Below are 25,300 nucleotides of genomic sequence, written 5' to 3'. Positions count from 1 at the left end.
ATCAACATCAATTATGCTTTATTGCCTAAAAATTGTTGCCTGTCTGAATATTTAATCTGAGTATGTCTCTATCCTAGTCAAACTTTCTTGATAATCGCTGTTTGCTCAACTGCACCTGCCTTGGTATTTCTTTTTTGAAAAACTGAACAGTCTATGGTTTTCTAGCTCCTGACATACTACTCTAGTTATTAATTTATTATTAGATAAAGGTGACGTAGCTGCATGTTTATTTTACATACAGCAAATGAATTGATGGTTAAGTTATGTGCTGGCTGTTGAGAGTTCTGTCTTATCTTGTAGGCTGTTTTTTTTTTCTTGATTAAAATTGATTAAATAATTCCATTGCATCTATTTTCTCTCTCATTGTGAATCTACAATGTAAACATTTGCCTCCAAACAGTGAGACATCGCTAATTTGAGCTTGCTTTTTCATGCAGTGCTTGTGTTCTGCAATGCATTAAATGTCCTTTCTTAACTGATCTGCTTGACTATGATATGATATTAACTAAGAAGGAAGTGTGGGACAAACACTTCTTGGGAATACTCTGCTTGTAGTTTGACCAGTGATTGCCCTGGAATGCCAAATTTTGAAGGGAGGGAGCAGACATAATATGAAGCTTATATGAAAAAGTAGTTAAAAAAAACAACCCATATATGCCTATGTATGTAAAGAAGCAACCTTGAATGTCCTTTCTTTAAAGAGAAAGGCTATGTTCACAATAGGATGCCATCTTCCCTTCCTCTACCCCCGTTAAATGGAGTTTATCCAAGTTAGCAATTGATAAAGTATTCCAAACTTTTATGTTTTCAAGGATTTTATAGAAAGTGTGTTGCAGAAGATTCAGTCTTTATATTGACTCTATTTGTTTATTCAGTTGGATAATACTCCGGATTATATTTAGGAATTCAAAACTTTTTTTAGGCCAGTTAACTAGATGAATATTTATTCACTTCTTCATACATACTTGTATTCATCTGGAATAAATTATCTGTCAGTTTTTCCTTTTGAGACAGCCTGTCCAAATACATACAAGACCAAAGCCTTTTCTCTACCTCCTAAACACAAAAATGAGCATAGTTCAAATTTTAAAATTTCTATTTTTAACAGTTCATTAGACACTCTCATGCCAGAAGAATCTTTGTGTATGTGTGTGTGTGCAATGTGGTGGTTTGATAGTGCTGTAAATGTAATAAGCAGTAATTGCTCAGAAAATAAGGCCCAGTAACTCATCCTGGGTAACTCAGAGGCATTGAATTTCAGGACACCCCTCCATTGCAGTTATACTGGAAGATAACCTGGGCCTCCCTTGGTGAAATGGGAAACCCATGAAGGTTCATCTTCATTATGAATAAACTGTAGAATAGGGGAAAATTTCGAGAGCTCTCAGGTGGCCTGGGATGTTTGTGAATTTACGTTCAAGTCTCTCTAAGTCTGTCTCTTTTAGGGAGCACAGACATTTTTGGGGTATGTTTCCTTTAGCTGCATTTTGACACGTCAGTCCCATGTTCTAACTGTGTGGCCTGCTTATTCCTCCTCTGTGATTTGCAATCTAGCACCTGTAAGAGAAAAGGAGATTACAGCTTCCCCAGAGTACCTGGAGATAGCCATTTACTGCATAGGGGTCTTCTTAATTGCCTGTATGGTGGTGACGGTTGTGCTGTGTCGCATGAAGACGACCACCAAGAAGCCGGACTTCAGCAGCCAGCCAGCGGTGCACAAGCTGACCAAGCGTATCCCCTTGAGGAGACAGGTAACAGAAAGTAGATAAAGAGTTTAAAGACATTTACTCTTTCCCAAACGACTCAGCCAGCATTTAGGATTTTTTTTTTTGCTCTTTTTCTCTGATCTATGCTTCTGCGATTCAGGAGTGGGTAGGGGTTGGGATGTGTTCAGAAATAATGCCTAGTGGCAGATAAGTGTTATGGGGCTGAAAGCCAGGCTTTCTCTCTTGGTAAAGGCTATTCTAAGCCTTTTCTAGGGCAGTGGATAGAGTGCCTGGCCTGAAGTAAGGAAGACAGGAGTTCAAATTCAGTCTTAGATACTTACTAACTATATGACCCCAGGGAAGTAACTTAACCCTGTTTGCCTCGGTTTCCTCATTTGTCAAATGAACTGGAAAAGGAAATGGCGAACCACTTCAGTATCTTTGCCAAGAAAACCTTAGATGGGGTCACAAAGAATGGGATATGACGAGACCACAAGTCTTTTCTTCAAAGGCCAAAAGCTTATAGGAGAAGGGTTTTAATAGGGAATTAAAAAAAATAACTGGACTAGACATGGTAGAAAAATGATATTGGGAAAAAATTCCTGAGGAGTGTATGTGTGTGCACAAGTATGGGGATGTAGCTTAAATCAAATCCCCTTAGCATCTCAGATCGTATATTCTATTTTATTATTAAAGCCAAACTATAATAGATAGGCATAGGGAATAGGACAGGAAATGCGCCTTTAGGTGGCATGTAGGAGAGAGGAATGTGGACCCATTTTAGATATTTGTTCCTAACTAGGACCATGCTCAACAACTGTATCTGGACTGTTTACTTTTTGTCAACTCATGGCTAATATTTTTTAATTGCTATTTCTATTTTTTCTTTTTTCTTTTTAAACATAATTTTATTGATTGATTGATTTTTAAAGTTCATTTAAAAAATGTATGAGTTCCAAATTACCTCCCTTTTTCCAGTCCCTCCCTTACCCATGGAGAAACACATTTATTCTGCATTTATTCTATTAAATGGGCAGGCCTGGATAGATTGTGATCTTTGTTTTGGAGGGGTTACCTACCAGTGTGGATTGCTGAGATTACAGACTCATTTGAAAATTTGGAGATTCTGACATGAAAGTTCCTCATTTAAATGTTCCCATGGATTAAGTGCTAGAGTGATTCTTATACTATTATGGCAACTCACAACTAATTTTATGTAGAATTTTGTCTTCAAAGCAGCGTGGTTGAATGAACCCAGTACTGGACTTAAGAGTCAGGAAGACCTGAATTCAAATCCTACCCAGGGGGCCATGGGCAAATCACTTAACCTCACTGAGCTTCAGGTTCCTAAATGGGGATAATAACAACCCTAGTATCTACCCCCACAGGATTGTATCAAGGCTGAAATGACATAATGAATGTAAATGTTTTTAAGTTTCAGAGAAATACATAAATGCCGAGTTGTTGTCTTTCTTCTGGCCCTTATATGCAGATCCCTGTGTTCCTGCTTAGAGTTGATTCTGACATGAAAGTCTTTCTTTTCCTATTTTAAATTGTTACAGCCCTTCACAGGTAGATGGAAGTAAGGACTTATTTCATGCTTATTCCTTATCTATAAATAACTTTTTAGATCCTATAATAGAGTTTAATTAGGGAAAATAAATTCTGAGAAACACTTTGACTAAATTGTACAACTATTTGGAATTTTATTGGGAAAGGAATATATTTTTTCAAAACAGTCACCGAGACAGTCAGATACATAGTGATCTTTGACTTCTCTTAAGTCTTTGCCGGTGATGATGAAGCTGCTAACATTTGCTGTAGAAGGAATTAGGACAGATTAGCTCTGGCATAGCATAGCATTGCCCATTGCCAGACCAACCCAAATCCCGCTCTGAATGGCCCTTTGTCCGTTTGAAGTAGTGTTTCATACTGCCATTTTAAACTCTGAATGTTAGTACAGAATTTTGAGTATGATAACTTGTTATTAACTACATTTTAACTGGTTCAGGGAAAAAAAGGCTAAGTATCTTATTAACCTATTAATATTTGTGATGGTACCATTGTTCTTAGGTATCAGGTGCCAGTGACTGACCAACTTGTGCACTGGTTTTGGGGAGGAAATAGCTTCAGGTGCTCATGTGTTCCCTGTATATTTCCCAGTATGCAGGAGATGGCAGTTACCCAGGGTACCTGACTACTTAAAGCTCACATGGACAATGATGAGCTTTGCATGAAAGGAGTTTGTCATAGGCAGAAGGTATACAGTATAGATGCCCCATATAGTTAAGCGTGTGCACACACTGCAGACAAGTCCCAGCCCATGGTTGGTTCTTTCCTTCCCTGGTTCCCATCCCCTCTTCACACGTCATACTGCTGCCTGTGCTCTCACTTCTTGCTGCTTACTTTGTAACTTTATTGGACTAGTTATACCCAGCTCACATATAGTAGAAAATTAAATCTTTTGGGACCCAGGTGATTGAACACTTATCTCTCCTGTTCTTTCCTGCAATTATAGTTTTACAAAATGACCGTGTTGAATTTGGCCGCTGTGAAGGAGACAGTAGTATTCAGAGCTATAGGTTTCTCCCAGCAGGGCATATGGAATTTGGACCAGCCATATCCTTTTATGATATCTTACTCATATTATTCTTGAATTTCCCCTTGTGTACATATGTATGTACATGTTGGTGGGGTATTGATAGGCCTAGAGAAACTATTCTATTGGTTCCCATTACCCCCTTTTTTTCTGTGACTATCTTTTTATTTCTCTGTGGTACCTCCCCACTCAAATTTTGGCCACTTTGCTTATACTATGCTTCATGAAGAGGGATGGAAGGGGGAGGTGGGGAACATTTGTGGCCATTCTCTTCCTTCACAATGCTCCCACTTGTTTTATTTGGAATGTAATTGCCCTATCTTTAAATATGGTTAAATAGCATGTGCAGACCGAAGGACACTCTGGTTGTGGTGATCCTGGCAATACCAACCTCTGCAAATTAAAACCTCTGAGAGATTTTTAATTTATTAGAGGCAATGCTGACACATCTCCGCTCGCCATATATATTAAAATATAATACATCAATTGTTCTTCACAAAGAGAGCTTTTCAGGCAAAGCCACTTAGCCTGAGAAGGAGATGTGTATCAGGTACTAGATAAAAGAAGTTTATTGGACTGTGGCCTAAATGAAAAACACTAGAATGGCCTGCAGATATGCTGATGACAGAGAAAATACCATAGGCATGCCTAGCATGCCTTGCTCCTGTCTCCAGGTTAGTTTTTAATCAGGTGACATTAAGCCCCACTCTCTCCAATGGATAGGTTGCTTGTAAGGTGTTTCCTTTTAATGTGTCCACCCATAGCAACCATTCACCTCAAGTGGCCTTATAGGATCCTTAATTCAGTATGACATAGCTGAAAGCTTAATGAGTGATGATCATACTGCCTTTCATCATTAAGTATCTCTTTCCCCATCCTCCCTTCCTGAAGCATACATTGATTTTCTCTGTTTAGAACAACAGAACATTTATCTTGAGTTTTTCTTTCTTATAATTCATTTATATGCATTGGATTTATTGAACTAAGGCAACCATTTCAGTTTTTGGCATTTTTGAAAGGGAAATATTTATTTCTCCCACTCTCTATGGAGGGACTTTCTGCAATCTCAGGCTTCTAAGTATCCTCTCCTGCTTTTGAATGTTCTGATGCTATAGGAAGAAGTGTGTGTGTGTGTGTGTAAAAGAAAGAGAAAAAGCATAAAAGAGTTCTTGTGTGTGTGTGTATGTGTGTGTATGAGAGAGAGAGAGAGAGAGAAAGAGAGAGAGAGAGAGAGACAGGAAAAGTGGGAGAGACAGAAACAAAGACAGAGAGACAAGGGGCAAGTGGTGGAGAAGAGAGAGATCCTCATTTTTTGGTATCGTCAGCTAGCTGCCTCTCCTTTCACCTTACCCTCTCTGGTATTTTTGGCACACATTGTGTTAGATGAGAATAACAAGAACCATCCTAAAGATGGTAGTCAGTCTGGCCGCTTTAATCAGCTCATCTGCTGGCTCTCCTAGATTCAGGACCGAGGGAGCCCAGTTGCCTGGTTGTTCCTGTCACTGACAGCCAGCCAGTAGTCATTGTTGGGTAGTCTCTGTACATCTATGTGTTAAAGAAAAAAAAAGGCTTGGGTTTCTGAGCTTTTTCCACAAATCACTTGAAAGAAGAAAACAGAGGATGTTTGTTAAGAAGGCATGTGGTGCTGGTGGATTAGTTGAACAGGCTTTTTTCAGTAGGGACATCAGGTTCGCTTTTGGCTGCCAAGACCTTATATGGAAATGGGATTGAAATTTTGAACATCTCACTTCTTGCTTCTCTACATTATAAATTTCCTTTATAACACATACATAATGCCCTCAAAGGACTCTAGATTCTGTCTCTGTCTCTCTGTCCCTCTCTGTTTCTGTCTCTGTGTGTGTGTGTGTCTCTCTCTCTCTCTCTGTGTCTGTCTCTGTGTCTGTATCTGTCTCTCTTTCCCTCTCTCTCATTTTCCCAACTGAAAAGGTACTATATGTATGGATAGGTTAAAATGTGGAGTGGGGTCTGGTGACCAGAATTGCAAGCCAAGGAGCCTTCAGAAGCAAAGGGCAAGGTTCTCCTGAAATACACGTGAAGGATTAAAGTGAGGGGAGGTTATAAAGTCTGAGTGAAGGTTTAGGTAACAGGGGTCTGGGGCCCAGGGATTGTTTCATTCATTATATTTCTATTTCCAGTGCCTAGCACAGTGCCTGGCACATAAATACTTTAATAAATGCTTGTTGATTAATTGATTGATGGCTGATTAATAATCAAATATATTATGTTAAAAATGAAACTTCTTTTAAGAAAATTAATTACTGAAACATGCTGGGCACCACATGATCTTGAGGCCTTGTTTTATTTGGGTGAGCCAAACAGTCAAAAAAAAAATCTAACTTGAGCTGAGAAGAATCTCATTGGTTCTAGAACATATTTTGGTAGTTAAGAGTTTTCATGGGTCATTTAACTGGAATCTGTCCTTCAGTTTGAGCCCCTTGACTGCTCCCATCCCCCAGCCTCTATGTACTTTCCCCTCCCCAACACTGGTGACTTGGCCTTCCAGTCTGATTTTGGACTGGTTAGAAATTATAAGTCAGCACAGCAAGGACTGGGTGGCTATTTCTGCATATTAGCAGTTTTCCCAACAAAACAGGGTCAGGGGAAGGAAGCCAGGCTGATGAGAACCTATTGGTTTGCTAGGTTTTGTTGCTTGAGTTTTGTTTTGGAACCAAAAGAAACCCCTGAACTTTTATCTCCAGCCTTTATCTTAGCCACCTGCCCAGAGGGAGTAAAAACATTCATTTGGGTCGTTTGGTGCCAGATCAAAAGAAGCCCTATTGTTTTGTTTCCTGATTAGGAATGGGGGGAAAGCTCCCTTTTCATGTAAGTTGGGGACTTTCTTGGGCAGGACCATGAAAAAAAAATTCTTTTTAAACAGATGGTGAAAATTTTTTTCTCCTCTTCCTCCTTTCCTTCCATGGTCCTGACTATTTAGCATGCTCTCTATCTCTCCTTGTTCCTCATCTGATTGTTAAATCTTAATACAATAGTTAACTCTATCACTTGGCTTGACCCTTTAAAACAAAAATCAAAAACTAAACAAAAACACAAAACCTTGCTTAACCTCCCACAAGTACTGTGGAAAAGTGAACAAGAGAATAGTATCCTGTGAAAAACTTGATTTATGGCCCATAGTAAAGAGATTCTGGAAAGTGAGGAAGCTGTGTTTGAAACAATAAAAATAAAGTCCAAAATATTCCTGCCCATATCAGGGGATAGGAAAACAATTCACAAGAGCTATATCTTTGGTTATTTAGAAATTGCTTGAGTAACACTATCACAGAAACATTCTATACTGGGATACATCCAGATTGAAAAAAAAATTGCAGATAAATTTAAGAGGTAAATCTAACTTGGGATGATCATGATCTTTCTAGGAAAAAAATAAGAAATCTAATTGGGCCAAAGAAATAATGGGATTTACTAAAGTAGAGTAACAGAAATGATTCCTTAAGAATTAAGAAGTAGGAGGGAAGATGAAATTCCATGGAATTACCTGTAAATGAAAATAATCTCACATACCCTGTAAACTTCAAAGTAAATATAGGTGAATGAAAGATAGTCATGGGGCAGCTAGGTGGTGCAGTGGATAGAGCACAGGCTCTGAATTCAGGAGGACCTGAATTCAAATCCAGCCTCAGACACATAACACTTACTAGCTGTGTGACTCTGGGCAAATCACTTCACCCCAATTGCCTCACAAAAAAAAAAGAAAAGTAGTCATTTCTCTCTCTTTCTCTCTCTCTCTCTCTCTCTCTCTGTATGTATGTATGTGAACAAAAAGAGAATTTAGAATCGGAGCACATCAAGAGAAATTCGAAATCACCTAGTCTAGCCCTTTCATTAGGTACTTTTCAAACCTTAAAGCACTATGTAAATGTGAGATATTATTATTACTCTTATTTTACAAGTAAGTAAACTGAGGCCCAGAGAAGAGAAGTAGCTTGCCAATCACATGGCAAGTTAGTGACAAAGCAGGAGCTAGACCCCCTGGTATCCTCATTCCTTGTTCAGTGTTCTGAACCAGCATATCTAGTTAAAAAAACATGGTTCAAAAACAAGTAGAAGAAATAGACTCAAAATATGTTTTAGTAGGTATACTGATAGAAATCCACAACTTTTCCCCTGCAAGAGTCAAATCAAAGCACCACAAATTTATCAAGTACCTACTCCGTGCCAGAAACTATGCTAAGCATTGAGAATACAAAGGCAACCCCCCCCCCCAAAAAAAACCCAAACAAACCCAAACAAACACCAAAAAACCGATCTCTGTTCTCAGGGAGCTTACTTGAGGATGTAGAGGGCCACGTTTGGCCTCAAAGCCCCGGGTTCCCCACCCCTGGGTTAGATGGAGACATAATGTCCAGATTGAGGATATTCTGATGAGAACCCCTAATGAGTAATACCTGATGTTTTACGTGGAGCTTTAAGGCTCACATGGCTCTTAGTTTTGGCATACCTGACCCTTAGTCAAGGTCCATAAGGAGTGCCGTTTTCACTTTTGGATCATACATTTAGGAAGAATGTGAAAAGTCCAGAGGAAAGCTAGCAAGATGGTGAGGGGTCTCAGAAGCATGTCACATAAAGACCACCTAAAGAAACTGGGAATGTTTGCCGTGGAGAAGAGAAAACCTGGCCTGGACATGACAGATGTCATGCAGAAGAAGGATCAGCCTTGTTTTGACCGCAGAGAGGCAGATTCCATAGATTTATAAGGGAAAATTCTCTAACAGAATAGGCCGCCTCAGCGGGGAATGAGTTTCCTAGCCAGGAAGATTTCTAGTACAGATTGAAGGACCATCCATGTTCACTCCCTGCCAAGGGAGAGGTTGGACTAGATGACTTTGAAGATTTCTTTTTACCTTGCCATTCTATTTTTGTCTTGTGTGATTTATGGGAGCAGTGACATATTTATCTATTGATATAGCTAGCCATATGTAAAGATACGTGTCTACTTCAATATTTGAAAGACTTGTGATTTCTTTAGTATGTGTACTTCCTACAAGAATGTAGGCCATATAAACCGAAGCTTCTCTACCTATTGGTATATGGTATTCATGAATTATGGCCAAGAAAAGTCAACATCTGATGACTATCCTTTTTTGGTAATAATAATGATATTCCTAATTATAATATTATTATTAATAATAAAAACAACCATAATAGCCAACATCCATATAGTTTTAACTTTACATACACTCACAAGTATATAGGATGCTTTGTGTGCATTATTGTAATTTGACTAGGTTCTCCAATGGTAGCTAGTCTGGTCCTTAGAAGAAATCATCACCAAGACAATAATAAACATTTCCAATTATCCAAAATTTTTAAAAAAAGAAAATACTGCTGCATGACTTTCAAGGATGAGATGTATACACATATAGGTATATGCATATATTTATGTATATATACACAAATATAACATACATATTTGTGTTGTACATATGTATGTCTACAATTGTGTAGATATAGATGTGTATATAGGTATAGCTAGAGATTACTATATATAGATAGAAATATAACTAAATATACATTATTCAACATTTATGTACATGCATAAAATATACACACATTTATATATTTTTTTACACATTTCAGTTTTCATATATATAGTAGATATTTATCACTATTATGTAATGTAGTAGGGAACAAATAATCTATTTTAAATGAAATTAATATCCTGAATTATTAGATAAGAAAATACAAATCAGATAGAAAAATAATGAACAATGAAAGTCAAGTAAGTCAGAAGGAATGGTCCTTACTATGATTATATGCTGGCATGTTCTGGCATGCAAACCAGACTAACTACATGACTGTTTTATTCTAAGTTCTAGATCATGGGGCCAAATTCAGGCTTTAGGAAATATCCAAAGTTTCCAGTGAATTGTTACTCTCAAGATGTAATTTGGTGTTGTCAGACAATGAGAGGAAACATGATGGCAAAAGCATTCAGATAAATAAATCGATAGAAGGTGAATAAGAAAGTACAGGAAGGAGGAAGAGAAGTAGAAGGAAAAGAAGGACTTTTTTAAAAAATGCATATTAAATTACCATTAATTTGGCCATATTAGTGTCTAAATTGGTAAATTGGAACCAGGAAAACTGAATATATCACCCCAAAATAAATCATTATATAATAACTATTTAATAAACATACTCCAAAGTTCATTGAATTGAATTCCCTTTTCAAATTCCTTGTCTTACTTATTCTGTTTAACCTTTTTACATAGTCCAATTTTTGTTAATTGTGTACATATCTCCCATACTCATTATAGGGAGAGGTTATGTCATTTTTTTATCTTTGTATCCACAGTACTTAGCATATTGCCTTGCCTTTAGCAGGATTTATATATATATATATGTATATATATATGTATATAATGTACATAATGTATATACATATAATATATATTTGTTGTTTGTTGAGTTTAATTCTTGTTAATAAATTCCAGCAGGTTGCATAATCCTTTTATAGCCGAATCCTCCAATTGAAGAATGTCAAAATACAATTGCTGCAAAAAATTCCTAATGGGAAATCCCAATTGACTACATTGTGTTTATGGTTTTTTGTTTTTAAATAACCACAACATGATATCACATAAGATGTCTAGTACGAGAACAAAACAATGAAAAAAGGCTTAAAGATTGAGGCATTCCACATAAAACCTAAAGATTTCAATCTCTAGTATTTGGAATTAGGGACCTAGGTCTTATTATTTGGAAGGACTGATGGAGAAGTTATATTGTTCATGCTCTACAGTCGCGAACAAAAGAATGGCCACATGGCTCAGGTGGCAGCAGGTGTCATGGAAGCAATGAACATGAGCTTGGAAAGACTTGGGGAGATAGTAAATGACAGAAGGGCCTGACGTGCTGTGGTCCACAGGGTCCTGAAGAGTCAGACACACCTGGACAACAACAGCAAAGCAGTAGATGAATTTCTTAGTCTCTTTCATTGCTTACTTACCAAAAACTCTTCCCCGTTAAGTAATGCCAGATAGGGTTGTACTGAAATTCCTTCTTGGTCTAGGCTCCTCTGTCTGTGTCTGTTATATTTCTCCAGGACTTGGGAAATACAATATCATCTCTCATCTGTATCATCTTCTCTCCACTCACACAATCACCACCCTAGTACAGGCCCTCATCACTTCTCACGGGGACTATTAGAATAGCCTTCTCACCAGTTCCCTACCTCAAGTTTCTCTTCTCTCCAATCCATCTTCCTTTCAGCTGCCAAAGTAATTTTTCCTAAGGTGCATGTCTGCTACTTTACCTTCTGCTCAATAAACTCTAAAGACTCCTTATTACTTCCAGGGTCAAATGTAAAGTATTTAAAGCCTTTCACAGTCTTGTGCCTTCCTACCCTCTAGTCTTATACTTTGTGATCTATGGGTCAGGTTATACCAATATCCCTATCCCCTGACTCAATGGGATATCTCTGCTCCCTCATTACCTCCCCTTCTTAGCTACCATTGCTTCCTTCAGGGCTCGACTCCAGTCCCACCTTCTATAGGAGACCTTTTTTTTTGGGTCCCCTCTCTTCTTATGCCTCTCTTCAGATGTTTTCCCTTGTATCTCCTTGGTAGATATCTTGTATGTACATGGTTATTTACATTTTGTCTTCTCCATTAGAATGTGAGCCAGTTGAAGACAGGGACTGTTTTTGCCTTTCTTTGTATCCCTAGCACTTAACATAGCGTTTGCTACCATTGAGTAAGTACTTAATAAAGGCTTATTGGCTGATTTACCCCCTAGTCCTGCTACATCTCATCTCCTCTGATATGCCTGCATTTTTTATTATGATCTCATGGTCACACATGGTTACCTTTGGTTGGAGGTGCTGATAGCAATGAGTCCTAGTGGACATGGCAGAAGCATGGCCCAGACACTCTCTTTAGGTAATGATGGCTGTTTTGCATTTCACTGTGTTTATTCAATGAACAGCTCTGCAGCCTGTCTTCTGGAGAAGAAATTAGCTTATCCCTTCGGTATGGCCACAGGCTCCACCTCTCACCATTTGTAACCATCTTTTCAGCATGATGTCAGAAAGTATGATTGGCTTAAATTTGTAAGTTTCATGATACCCTATGAAAATAGTATTATTAATTATTAATGGATAATATGACTTGAAATAGGCTTGAGGAATACTGCTTATTTTGCCCCATGTATTTGTGACTGATGTTTTTGGATTTCTGTGGCCAGAAAGACCATGAAAATAGTCATATTGAGTGAGAGTAATCCAGGTCCTTATAATGCATTATATAGCACATGTATTTTCTGGCTGATCAAATCAGAATTTGATTGAAATAAAGGCTATTTCACTGAGCATAGGTAAATGGGTTATGTAATTTTAATTTCTTTGGTCTAAGGAAGATTTTTTTTGACTAAATAGTATTTTGAGTTTTGTAAATAGGTAATTTATAAATACAGCTAATGTGGGGCCACAAATACAGGGAGGACAAGTCTTTAAAGGGAGCTATGGGAAATTAAAATTGCAGCATGGTCTAATGGGAACAGCACTGGATCTGGGAGTTTCTAAAGTCCTGGGTTCCAGTCTTAGCTCTTCCGTTTTCTAGCTTTTTGATTGTCACATAAGGATGATAATAATTGCATTACCTGTCTCAGGGTGGTTTTGAGGAGAGGGCCTTTCCAATAGCAAAAAACTATGTTGAATAACCAAAAAACCCCTATAAATATGAGTTCTTTTAATAAACCTTCATTATTGAATGCTATAATGGTGTTCTAATCTGATGCCTCATAAAAGCATAGAGTTGGTATTGGTTTTTCATGCCAGTGGAGAACAGACTCTGACAGGTTGTACCAACCTGAAAAGTCAGGTCACCAGATATGGGCCTAGAGATAGACTTGTATATCTATTGTATAAGGTGTAGTTTAGTTGAATTAATAGTGGCTAGCTCATCACTGGGTTATCCTAGGGCTTATGAATTTTTCACTATAGCAACTTTCAGAATAACATTTTCCAAACTGAGGGGATGCAATCTGTGTCAGTGGAGGGAGTAAATCACATATCCTTGAAGTATTATTTTTATGAATGACACAGTCATGCTATAATTATATTTGAGGCATTTGAGTTTGGAGTAAATGTTTTGAGCAGCTGGTCACAAAAGAAAACATCTGTTTGTCTACATGGTAAAGCAAATTAGTTGTCTACTTTCCATTAAGTCATTTCCCCAAACTTTTTAATTAGGATATTAAAATTTATCTTTAAAATAGGAAGCCCTCTTGAATAAGCCATTCAGTGCAAAGAACAGTGGTTCTGGAGTCAGACAACTTGGTTCAAATTCCCTCTTAGATGCTCACTGCCTTTGTGATTTGGGCAGGTGACTTAACTTTTCTGAGCCTTGCTTTCCTCATCTCCAGAATGACAGGGTTGGACTAGATGGTCTATGTGTTTCTTCTACGCCTATATCTATGATGCTGGGAACTTGAAAACCTTAGCTCATCTCCCTAAAGGAAAATGAGGTAGCCTGTTTAGACTCAAGGATTTTGTGGCGTTTTAGCCCTTCTTTGCAAAACCATTTTCTTTCTGTCATCTTCTTTCAATAATTTTGCTGTTGTTGTTGAGTCATGTCCAACTCTTCATGACCTCATTTGGGGTTTTCTTGGTAAAGATACTAGAGTGGTTTGCCATTTTCTTCTCCAGTTCATTTTACAGACGAGGACCTGAGGCAACCAGGGCTAAGGGACTTGTCCCAAGGTCACACAGCTAGTAAATGTCTGAAGCTGAATTTGACCTCAGGAAGTAAGTCTTCCTGACTTTGGGCCCGGCACTCTATCCACTGTGCCACCTTGGTGCCCCTTTTTTCAATAATACTTTTTGTATGTTTGCAATTTCAAAGCAATTGAGAAAATCATTGAAGAAGCATCATTGTATGATGAAGAAAAAAATGCAGTTCCCCCAAAATTCCCCAACACTGACCTAAAAGCTAGGAAATCCAAGTTTTGGTCCTATTCTGCCATCAACCAGTATTGTTCAAGCCACTTCAAGTCTCAATTTCTCTGTCTATAAACTAAAGAAGTTAGACTCTAATGTCCATTTCAGCTCTAAAATTCTGTGTTTTAAGATAAAGGCTCTTCTAATTACAAAAATAAACATGAAAAGTAATAAATAACTAAAAAGCAGCCTTACATAAACATAATCTAGTTATTCTAATAATCTATAATTAATAATCTGTAACCTAATTATTCTAGTTTTTAAAAATATTTTCTTTTGACTGTGTATCTAGAAGTGAAAGTGTATTGCTTTGTATTATTTGTGTATTGCTTTGTATTATTTGTATATTGCTTAAGTTATAAAAAATCTTAAAAGTGATGGAGAATTCTCCCAGCCAAATATTAATGTAGAAATGTATGAAATTTAGCACTTTGTATTTGAAATGACAGAAAATCACTGCTGTTAAAAAGAGTCCATCCTTTGAATTGAATGTTTTAACTACTGTCTTTTCCTTCAAACTAGGTTCCTTTCTGATCTTATACTGTCTCAATTTCTTATGAGCAACTAAGGGTCATCTAATTTTACCAGGAGTCGAGTCAAAATTTAGTGAATAGGAAGTATAGGGGATGGATAAGAACATTTGATCCTCATGGGAACAGTACAAGTTCCAGATTTGAAAAATGTCTCCTAGCCAGATCTGTGTAGGTAGGGTCAGTTTTTGATGTATTTTTTTTTCCTCTTGCGAGTATAGCTCTAAATAATTAAAAAGCTGGAAAATGCTAATGTGAGACATACCTGAGATGAATTTGTGTGAAGCCCTGGTGTAAATGTTTAATCTCTTCTTTTACCCCTTAAGTATCTGTTGTAAGGCTCGAGGCTCACAGTCATAGCTCCAACATCCCATAAGCTGGCTGAAGTCATGCACTGTCCTCAACAGAACATTCATGTTTAGAAGTAACCATTCAGCAAGTCCTTGACACAATTTCTATTCCTAGCAACCAGATTAAGGGAAAACATTGATTATATTGCATGAAAAACCAATAACAATAACAACAACAACAAGGACATCACTCATCCAACAGTCATCCAGAAAGTGGCATGATAAATATAAAATTCACCCAGTCAGACTCAGGATTAGTTTCTCCTCTGTGATTGAAATAAAGCTGAATTTCTGTGGCCATACCTTCCCTGTGTATAATCTGCTGGTTTCTGAAACAGAAGTTGACAAGTGGCAACCCATTTTCATTTAATGGCACCTATGTCATCAAGTTCCAAGAAGGAATGGCGGGATGAAGCAAGAAAGTTTGCGTTTCATGGTTGGAAGCCTTTGGTATGATTAATCTGAGAATATCTCACAACACACGGCTCTCAGATTACCTTGAATAAAGGGAGTTACAGAAAACTGATCAGCCATCTATCTTTCACATTTCAAATCCCAAGGCTATGTCCCTGAGATGTTTTGGTTTGTGTTTCAAAAACACAGAAGGATCGCTAAGATAAATGAGCTTTTTTCCAAGAGTTGGAATCTAATTTCTCACACAAATGCATTGATTAATGATTTGACTATATTGAAAGCAGTCCATGGAAATTATAAAGTGCCTATTTTTTGGCCAGGTTAAGAATGCTTTAATGATGATGGCAAGGGAGGAATTGTAAATATACCTGGGAACACTGATAGACAGAAGCCAAATCTTTTTTGTAAAGCTTGAACAGGTTTTCTGTAAAAAATGTTTGCTTGAAGATCTGTCCCACATGTATCGGTATTGTAATTTTAGTGAAACACAGTATTAACTTGGGAGGGAAACAAGAGGCCTATATCCTAAAAAAAGGTTTTCATGGCTGCCTTAAATTGGGGGCTTTGACTATCCTTCAGTTTCTTTATAACATTTACAATCTGGCTGGGCTAGTGTATCCTCCAGTACCACATTTCAGTGACTGGGCCAGAATTACATCTGTTTCTTTTGCTCTTGTATTCCAATAACAGGTGTCTGCTGACTCCAGTTCCTCCATGAACTCCAATACACCCTTGGTGAGAATAACAACTCGACTGTCCTCAACGGCTGATGCCCCAATGTTGGCAGGGGTCTCTGAGTACGAATTGCCTGAGGACCCAAAATGGGAATTTCCAAGAGACAAGTTAGTATTTCTGCTGAAAAGATATATGTGAAACAAGCTTGTTCTTTCCACAGCTGACTTTTAGCACAAAGGTTTTATATTATATACATCTATATCTATATCTATATGTGGGTATATATAATATTCATTTGGAAGATATTCTTTAAGCACCTACTGTATACAAAATTTTATCCTAGTTACGTTCTATAGGATAAACAAGTTCAGATTTCCAGATACCATACATCGACACTCTTCAGAACAGATCACAGGCCTGCTAATTTAGAGACTTGCAGACACGCTATAGCCAAGATTATAAATTACTTACAGGCTAAGATGGAATGGTAAGATCAGAAAGCAGATTGGGGAGTTTAACAAATCTCTCTTTTGAGACTTTCATGGGTGTTAGAGTTTGACTGATGTTAGAAATATAAGAAGCAAAGATACTGACCCTATTTCTGGGCTGAATGAACTATTTCCTGTAATGAAATTCCTGGTTTTGGGAGGTAAACAAATTCTTCCAAAACAATGTGTAGTAAGCAGATAGTTATTTCACTAACTCTTACCTAGAAATCCTTGAAGAATGGATTTATATCCCAACAGTAATGCATATTTACATATGCAGTCAATGTTCCACATTCACATGCTTACCTTTCACCATGTGATTTTAGTAGTAACCTCATTTTCACTTTCATGATGGCAACTGCAGACATTCGGGGCTGTGCTCAATAGAGAAAAAATGAGAAGCACAATGTGAAGTTTATATCCGCAAGAAGGGGGAGCATATTTATGAAAGTATTTATGAATGTGTTCCAGAAAGTGCTAAAGTAACCTCTCAAGTGCACCATGAGGGAAGTGAAAAAAAAATGGAAAAGAGGCTAAGTTTGTGGGTAAATGAGCTGGTGGTCATTTCTGCCCTCTGACTCATGGCGATTCCTACCTCCCCTGCTCCTCATGCTGCCAGGCTTCCAGGACCCAAGCAGCTGGACCTCGGTTCTGAGCTGGGAGACCCAACCTGAGGCATATGATTTTCATGGGGAACAGAGTTAAAAGGAGGATTGGAGATGTCAGGTGTCACCTTTCCCTTTTTTACCTTGAGGGTTCTTCTGACAACACTGTCCCTGCACTTCCTCCTGTCACAGATTGCCTCTCCTCTCCCCTGCATTTTATGTGTTGTTTTGTGGTTACTACATTGGGAAAAGTGCATATTATCAGAATTAATGTTTTGTCATGAAGAATTGCATGCAGAAAAGTGTATTTTCAGCAATCTCTAGCAAAAGATTGCAGTTTTTGGTGATCATAGGAACCTAATCCCCTATTTCCTGTTGGTTCACTATCAACATTCACATTATTGACTTTCTTGCCATTTTCTAGGAATGTTACTCCTACAATAGTTGTGGATTGACTGTACACATACATATGCATATATAACCATATATATATATATATATATATGCATATAATGTTATTTTTATTGAGGGCAACCTGCAGATACCATATGTCATTTAATAACTATAACATCAGAAATGTAGTTTAAAATACGCACTTAAAAGTTATTCATTTACAAAGTAAAGGAAATCATTAGTTCTTTAGACTATAATCCCTTTAAATATGCCTAGATATTGTGATACAATGAAAAGAATTCTGAAAGACTCAGGCAAATCTTGGTCCTAGTCCTAAGCATGCCACTGACTGCCTGTGCAACCTTGTTCCAGGCATTGGACCTCTCTTTGTCTTTTTCTGTTCAATCCCTGGGGGTCCCTCCCAGCTTAAAAGTTCCATGTATGATATGATATACGCAATATAATTATTCAATTAAACACTGGTTCACTAGACTGATATTGTAACTATCACCTATAATATGGTCAATAGCAGAGGTTCAAACCTGTGACTTGGTTTGTCCTTACAGAAGGGTTATACTAAATATGGAAAATCTGAGTCCTGGGGGTTTAAAAACAGAATTCAGTGAAAACGTAGGTGGAGCTAATTTCTAATGAAAGAAGGCTACTTAGAGACCGTTTATTAGATTGGTGGCCCACACTTGCACAATGAGGGGATTGTTACGCTTACAACCACAGTGCAATAGGGCATAAATTAGCCATTTTTCCAATGCAAATGTTTATTTTCTGCCAAGATGTTAAATTGAATTTTAATTCTGGATAAAAAGCAGAATGACCTCAGCATAGCATATACTGCCTTTCAGTCTTTATGTTGACCCTTTTCAAACCAGTATATACTTAACTTAAAGGCTATTTACTACTGGTAGCTAGATTCTTTACCACACTATTATGCTCAACTTACAAAACCATATTCTTAGGTATTCCAAAGGCTTCTCCATTAGGGAATATCTATTTCTGTTGTTTTTCCTGTAAGGCCTAAGGACAATATAAAACTATCTGCATGGAGTGCAGAAAGCTTCCAAACCTGGAAACTTAAGATGTTTTTTGGTCTCAATTTGGAGTATCCTAGTTATTATATTGTAGTCTAAGGCTTTTCTGAATTGTTGTGTCAAAACAAAATTACCCCCCCCCCACCCCTTGTTTTTATTTTTCTCCCCAGCTGCAGAGTTACAGACAGACAGAAATTTGTTTAAGATCTGCATTTTAAACAAGCTGGCAAGTAAAATTTGAGACGTGCATGCCCACAAAGCTTCTAGTCTCTCTGTGTTTGAATAATCATAATTTAAAGTGACCTTGATTTGCTGGGGACTCAAAACTGAAAAAAAAATGTCTATAGCTTGTCTTTTTCTAGGCCATTCTCAAAATGCTAAAACTGAACTGGGTCAGGATGTGAAACTCCTTAATCAGATCTGACCGGCTCCCTAACAAGGATACCCTCTGTAATAAATACAGAGCTTGAATCCTCAATTTCATAGCCTTGCCCATAGTAATTGACATTTACTTACAGTCACTAAGAAAATACTAAGTCTAGTGTGTACCCTATGTCTCATTAGTTCCATATGATAAATGCTCCGTGCTCTAGCAAGCTGTTGAAAGATTTTTATATTTAGTTCTGGAATTTCACTAGCTCCATCCCTTCACCAGATGCTGTGTGCTAATCCCCTATTTACACATTTAGGCTGACGCTGGGCAAACCCCTTGGGGAAGGTTGCTTTGGGCAAGTCGTAATGGCAGAAGCAGTGGGAATCGACAAAGACAAGCCTAAAGAAGCAGTTACCGTGGCAGTGAAGATGTTGAAAGGTGAGTGGAGAGAAGGGAGTTAACCTTGGGCAAAGGGTGGAGGGTGGAGGGGGGAAGGGAGGGGGACAAGGCAAGTTCTATCAAGAATCTTTCTTCTGTAGCATCTGAACTCTATCATAGTAGGAGGTCAGAGAGCACATAGCTGACCTAGAGGTTGAGAAGTTTTAAGTATAAATCAGTGTCTCTGACAGCCTATTTATCTTGAGAAGGGTATATTTACAAGTAAAGCATAGCCTTGTTAGAATTTGGTGGCTCTTTACCTCAGCCATTGCAGAATATGCAGGAGACAATAATTCTTTATTTCCCTTTGTCTTTTTTTTTATGAACTTAGTACTAAATTGAAAGGTTGTTAGAACAGTTGGTTTAAGGAGTCCACAAATTCAGCATATTCAAAAGACTTTTAAGCCTCAGCCTTAAAAAGGATGTTAGCATGCAGAGTTGGGAAAGGTACACATTGGACCAACTAGCCATAGGTTTTGTTTTGCTTTCGAAACAAAGAGAAATGAAGCTGGCTAGGGAAATCTCTTAAAAAGTCAGAAATGAACTTAAATGAACACCAGTGCTAGGAGTGTATATCCTTCTGGGACATTTAAACAATTACCCAAAAATGTAAACGCTGAACTGCTTAATGGGAGTTTGAACATTTATGCATTAACCTTCCAACCCTACTTTAGGCTTTCATCTGCAGCACTCGACTGTCACCCATTAAGTTAACTCCTGGCTCCCCTTGTACTCTGTTGGAACAGAAATTAGAGGAAAGTGCCCTGGATTACTCCAACCATCTACCACCTTTGCCTCTACTCAAATGCTGCTGAATGGAGCAGGAGAAAATGAGGAAGCCATGCTGACTGAGTCCACTCCTCACTTGTGTTATCCAATCTCAGTAGGCTCTTGTTGCAGCAAGACAATCCTTCTGTACCCCTCTAAGACAATCCTTCTGTACCCCACTAAGACAATCCTTCTGTACCCCACTAAGACAACCCTTCTGTACCCCTCTAAGATAACCTTTCTGCACCCCTCTAAGACAACCCTTCTGTACCCCTCTAAGACAACCCTTCTGTACCCCTCTAAGACAATCCTTCTGTACCCCTCTAAGGCAATCCTGTACCCCTCTAAGGCAATCCTTCTGTACCCCTCTAAAGCAATCCTTCTGTACCCCACTAAGACAATCCTTCTGTACCTTTCTAAGACAAACCTCTCAAGACAATCCTTCATCTTCTCTATTTTATTCACCACAGTGCTTAGCCCAAATCTTCTTTTCTCCCTGAAAAACTACCATGGCACCCTCTCCTTTAATCATCCTATCTGGGGACTTTCTGGCCTCATTTCACTTAAAAAAATGGAGGCCATCTGCGGAGAGTTCCTTCTTCCCATCTCATGCTTCTGACATCCTCCTCTACTATGTCTTGCCCCTGGTGACACCCACATTCTTCTTTTAATCTTTATTCTCCTCTTATCTACTACCTTCCCTGTTGCCTACAGCACACCCATATCTCCTCTATCCTTTAAAAAAATCCCAAATTCCTCCTACCATTTACACTAGCTGTTGCCTTATATCCTTCCTTCCCTTCTCAACTAACACACAGCTAGTAAGTGTCAAGTGTCTGAGGCCAGATTTGAACTCAGGTCTCCCTGAATCCAGGGCCGATGCTCTATTCACTGTGCCATCTAGCTGCCCCCTCAACTAAACTTCTTGAAAAAAGTTATTGATACTGTATACCTCCACTTCCTTTCCTCATTCTCTTCTAAATCTTCTCCATTCTGGCTTCTAATCTCATCATTCAAATGAAACTCTTTTTCCATAGTTACAGTTATCAATGACACCTTAATTGCTAAATATAAGGGCCTTTTCTCATCTTTATCCTACATAACTTCTCTGCAGGATTTGACACCTTTGATCACCTCTTCCTGGATATTCTCTTCTTTCTGGGTTTTCATGAACATATTCTCTCTTGATTTTCCCCTCACCTTTTGACCTGCTCTGTTTCCTTTGTTGGAACTTCATCCATGTTGTGCCCACTAACTGGCGGTGTTCCCCAAGGCTCTGTCCTGGGTCCTCTTCTCTTTTCTTTATAGTCTCTCATTTGGTTATTTCATGGGTTCAATTAACATCTCCATGTAGACAACTCCCAGAGTCCTTATCTCCCCTTTGAGCTCTAGTTACCAGCTGCCTATTTGACATTTCAAAGTGAACTCCCAAAGAAAGACTACATCCCTATATGTCTGTGACTCTGACTGCAGTAAGAAATCCTCAGTTTCCTGTCTATAGATGTGCCTTACTTTACATGTAAGAAGGTAAAAAGTGACAGTTAGTACCCTCTCTGAAGCTTGTAGTCTTAGAAAGTTTCCTGGAGGACTGAAAGATTAAGTTATGTCCCAGAGTCACAGAACCTGGTCTTGCTGACTCTCTATCCATTATGTAATGCTGTCTCTCATTAGATGTGTGTGTGTGTGTGTGTGTGTGTGTAATGTAGTATGTATTTGTATGTGTATATATGTATAATTTCTGTGTGCATTTGTATATACATACACATGCATATGTTTGTTTACATAAAATTAGACTAATGGATGACCAACCTGTAAGTTATTAAAGGATATGTTTTTGTAGTGTATTTATCTTTGAAGTTGATGCAAGGGAGAAAAAAAATCTCTTAAATGTCCTTGAAGTTGATGCAAGGGAGAAAAAAATCTCTTAAATGTCCTTAGGTTCCACTAGAATGCTCAGTTGGTAGATCAAGGGCGATGTCAGTATGACCCTTTGCATATATATATAATCTTTTAAATAATGGCATTGTGTCCCACTCATTCCTAACTTACACAGCCCCAAATGCAAGATTACTAGGGATCAACCTGGCTGCTGTCATCTGACAATAATTTTTGGCAATGGTGCAGCCCAGTAGCCATTTGTGCAGACATATCTGCAGAGACCAAATGTTATGCCTGGTTTTTGCTTCATTTTTTCTCCCTCTGCAACTGCCATGAGTTTAGCTGCCATGGAAGAGATTGGAAGGAAGCAGACCTTCCCTGCCTCTTCCTCCCAACCCCACTAAAGACCTAGAAAGTCCAGAGCCCACTTGGCTTGCCTTGCCATGGAACCCCAAAGGAGGTTACATCCCTCTAAAAGACATGATACTGGTTGGAGAAAGGAATCCTCTGTTCCCTGTCTGTAGACCAGGCATGCCTCACTTTACATGATAGAAAGTAAAAATTTTATGTAAATCAAATTATATTTCAAACATATTAAGGAATCTTACTACTTAAAGGAATCCTTTACATAAAGCCCTTTTATGAAATCAATTATTTTCTTGCTAAAAACTAGGTTTTATATGTTAGATTGGCTTAAAACAATGTATGTCTGTAATGCTTTCGTCACTAATAATGTCTTATACTTGCTAGGACCTGACTATGAAACTCTTTATTTAAGACAAACCTTTCCAATTTAAAGTTCTAAGAAGGTTTACTGTGTTTTGAAAAATGTTCTGTTCCTACGTAGATTCTTTCAATCCTGGATATAAAGTGTTTTTTTAATAGGTTTTTATGAATACTTTTTGTTTTTAAATCACTTTTTTTCTCTGTATCTCTTCCCCTACCCCTCCCAGATGATGCTACAGAGAAAGATCTTTCTGACCTAGTATCAGAGATGGAGATGATGAAGATGATTGGAAAACACAAAAATATCATAAATCTTCTTGGAGCCTGTACCCAGGATGGTGAGTTATATCTATCTGTCTATCTAATATATATATCTTTGACTAAGCCATGTTTTGGTTTTGATATTGTTGTGCTTATCAACAGATTTGTTTTGAAACAAATGGTTATGTTCTGTTATGATTTAAAATGCTCTCAATATTTGTAACATGGTTCTTAAGATTGATTCAATATCATAAGAAAATTGTTTCACAGCCTTAACACAAAAGGGAACTCTGGAACATTTGAAATTCTTTGACACCCTATAAAAAGAGTGGGTTGTGATTTTAGGCAGTAGGATTATATGATGCTGCCAGTATGCAGGAGTCTACATTTTTAAAAGGCAGTTTCCATATTTAAATGTGTAACTTCCAAATAACAAGGGATAGACTTCAAGGTATGGTACTATGTTTTGGTCAAGAGAATTTGTGATGACCATGTAGAAATTGGAATGGATGCCTTTGCTAATCATATAGTCCCCTGAATTAGACCAGGGAGGGAAAAGAAGGATAAAAGAATATATAATGTCCTTTTCTGAGTGAAATTTGGAACTCTCTTACCCATTGAAAAGCCTTTTGAGGCCACCATGACTAAAAACTATTTGCTTAACATTAGCCATGGCATTATCTTATATTGCAGGTCCACTGTATGTGATAGTTGAGTATGCTTCTAAAGGAAACCTACGAGAATATCTGCGAGCCCGAAGACCCCCTGGTATGGAATATTCATTTGACATTAACCGGGTACCAGAAGAACAGATGACTTTCAAAGACTTGGTCTCCTGCACGTACCAACTAGCAAGAGGCATGGAATACTTGGCATCACAAAAAGTAGGTTGTTTGCCTTTACAGTATTTGGTGAAACCAAGCTAAAATGTCTTTGAAGAAAACAGGCTAATTGAAAGACCCTATTTTCTGTATCAGATTCTTTCTTGTCTTTTACTACTTGGAAGAGTTTCCAATGCATTAATCATATTAACATATACTAATGAAAGTGCTAAGAACAAAATTTGCCTTGTGGAGGAAAAGTACCACTATGGTATCCTAACCAGGAGTAACTAAAGCTCATTGGAAATAAATTTAGCTTAAAAAGATAGAGTTCTGATTGAATCCTTCACTGTGCTGTTTTATAAAATTAAGGGAGATTGATGTTGCTTAAATGTATTTGCTTCCTGATGATTATTTTGCTTCTGTGTATCTTGTTAGAGGTAACCTGGCGTAGTGGATAGAATTCCATGCTTACCCACAGAAAGATGTAGTAGTGCCTCTGACACTACTAGCCTTGTGGTCCTGGCCAAATCATTTAACCTCTATGAGTTTCAGATAACTCCCTCGGACTTTGTGGAGGGAAACTTCAGCTCTTTTGAGCATTTGAGAATTATTTTGTTAGAGAATTTTTTCAACACAGATTTGGAGTGTTGGGTTCAGGGTTTTAGGGACCTTGAAGGACAACTGAGAGTTTTAGTGGTATTAAGCAAGGAAATCCACTTGCATCTCTGAGTATAACTCCAATTCAAGAAAAAAAAAAGTGAACATCAAGTATTATTATTTGTATTACCACTCATGATAGTGAACTGAAATTGTATGACCCTATAAAGTTAGATGTTGCCAGAGTCTTATATAAATTAGAATCATGCTTGCTGCCATGAAATTATGAGCATTTTAAGTTATTCCCAATCCAATTGGAGAGGCAGGTTCTCATATGTAAGGCTTGGCAGAACTGTCTATAGAAACACATGTACCCCTTTGGTTCATCTTATTTTCCCCAACGCAGGAGGAGGGAAAGGGGTGAATTAGCTGCCTGTGCATTGTCAGCAACAATCTCTAGCAGTGTTGGGCCTCTGTGGGACTTAGTAGGAATATGGCTTAGTCTTTTTTGGGGGGAGGGGTTTGGACAATGGGGGTTAAGTGACTTGCCCAGGGTCACATAGCTAGTAAGTGTTATGTGTCTGAGGCAGGATTTGAACTCTGGTTCTTATGAATCCAAGGCCAGTGCTCTATCCACTTCGTCTTGAGAG

The 25,300-nt window shown here is 38.0% G+C and overlaps 1 protein-coding gene across 8 annotated transcripts in view; it reads left to right on the top strand.

The window, feature by feature from the left end:
- Positions 1-25,300, top strand: part of FGFR2 (fibroblast growth factor receptor 2) — a 117,871-nt gene that overhangs the window by 78,771 nt on the left and 13,800 nt on the right. For 5 of the 8 annotated variants that reach the window (XM_027839807.1, XM_027839806.1, XM_027839804.1 and 2 more), the window contains 5 exons: positions 1,555-1,757; positions 16,269-16,420; positions 19,475-19,596; positions 23,196-23,306; positions 23,923-24,113. In XM_027839807.1, the coding sequence (XP_027695608.1) occupies positions 1,555-1,757; positions 16,269-16,420; positions 19,475-19,596; positions 23,196-23,306; positions 23,923-24,113 (779 nt within the window). The remainder of the gene's footprint in view (positions 1-1,554; positions 1,758-16,268; positions 16,421-19,474; positions 19,597-23,195; positions 23,307-23,922; positions 24,114-25,300) is intronic. The other 3 variants (XM_027839805.1, XM_027839801.1, XM_027839800.1) reach the window with 1 other exon arrangement.

The sequence above is a fragment of the Vombatus ursinus genome, unplaced genomic scaffold (assembly GCF_900497805.2).
Source record: "Vombatus ursinus unplaced genomic scaffold, bare-nosed wombat genome assembly UNPS02014833.1, whole genome shotgun sequence".
In the NCBI taxonomy this organism is placed as follows: Eukaryota; Metazoa; Chordata; class Mammalia; order Diprotodontia; family Vombatidae; genus Vombatus; species Vombatus ursinus.
Note: the sequence above shows the minus strand (reverse complement) of the source record. Positions and strands in the feature narration are given on the sequence as shown.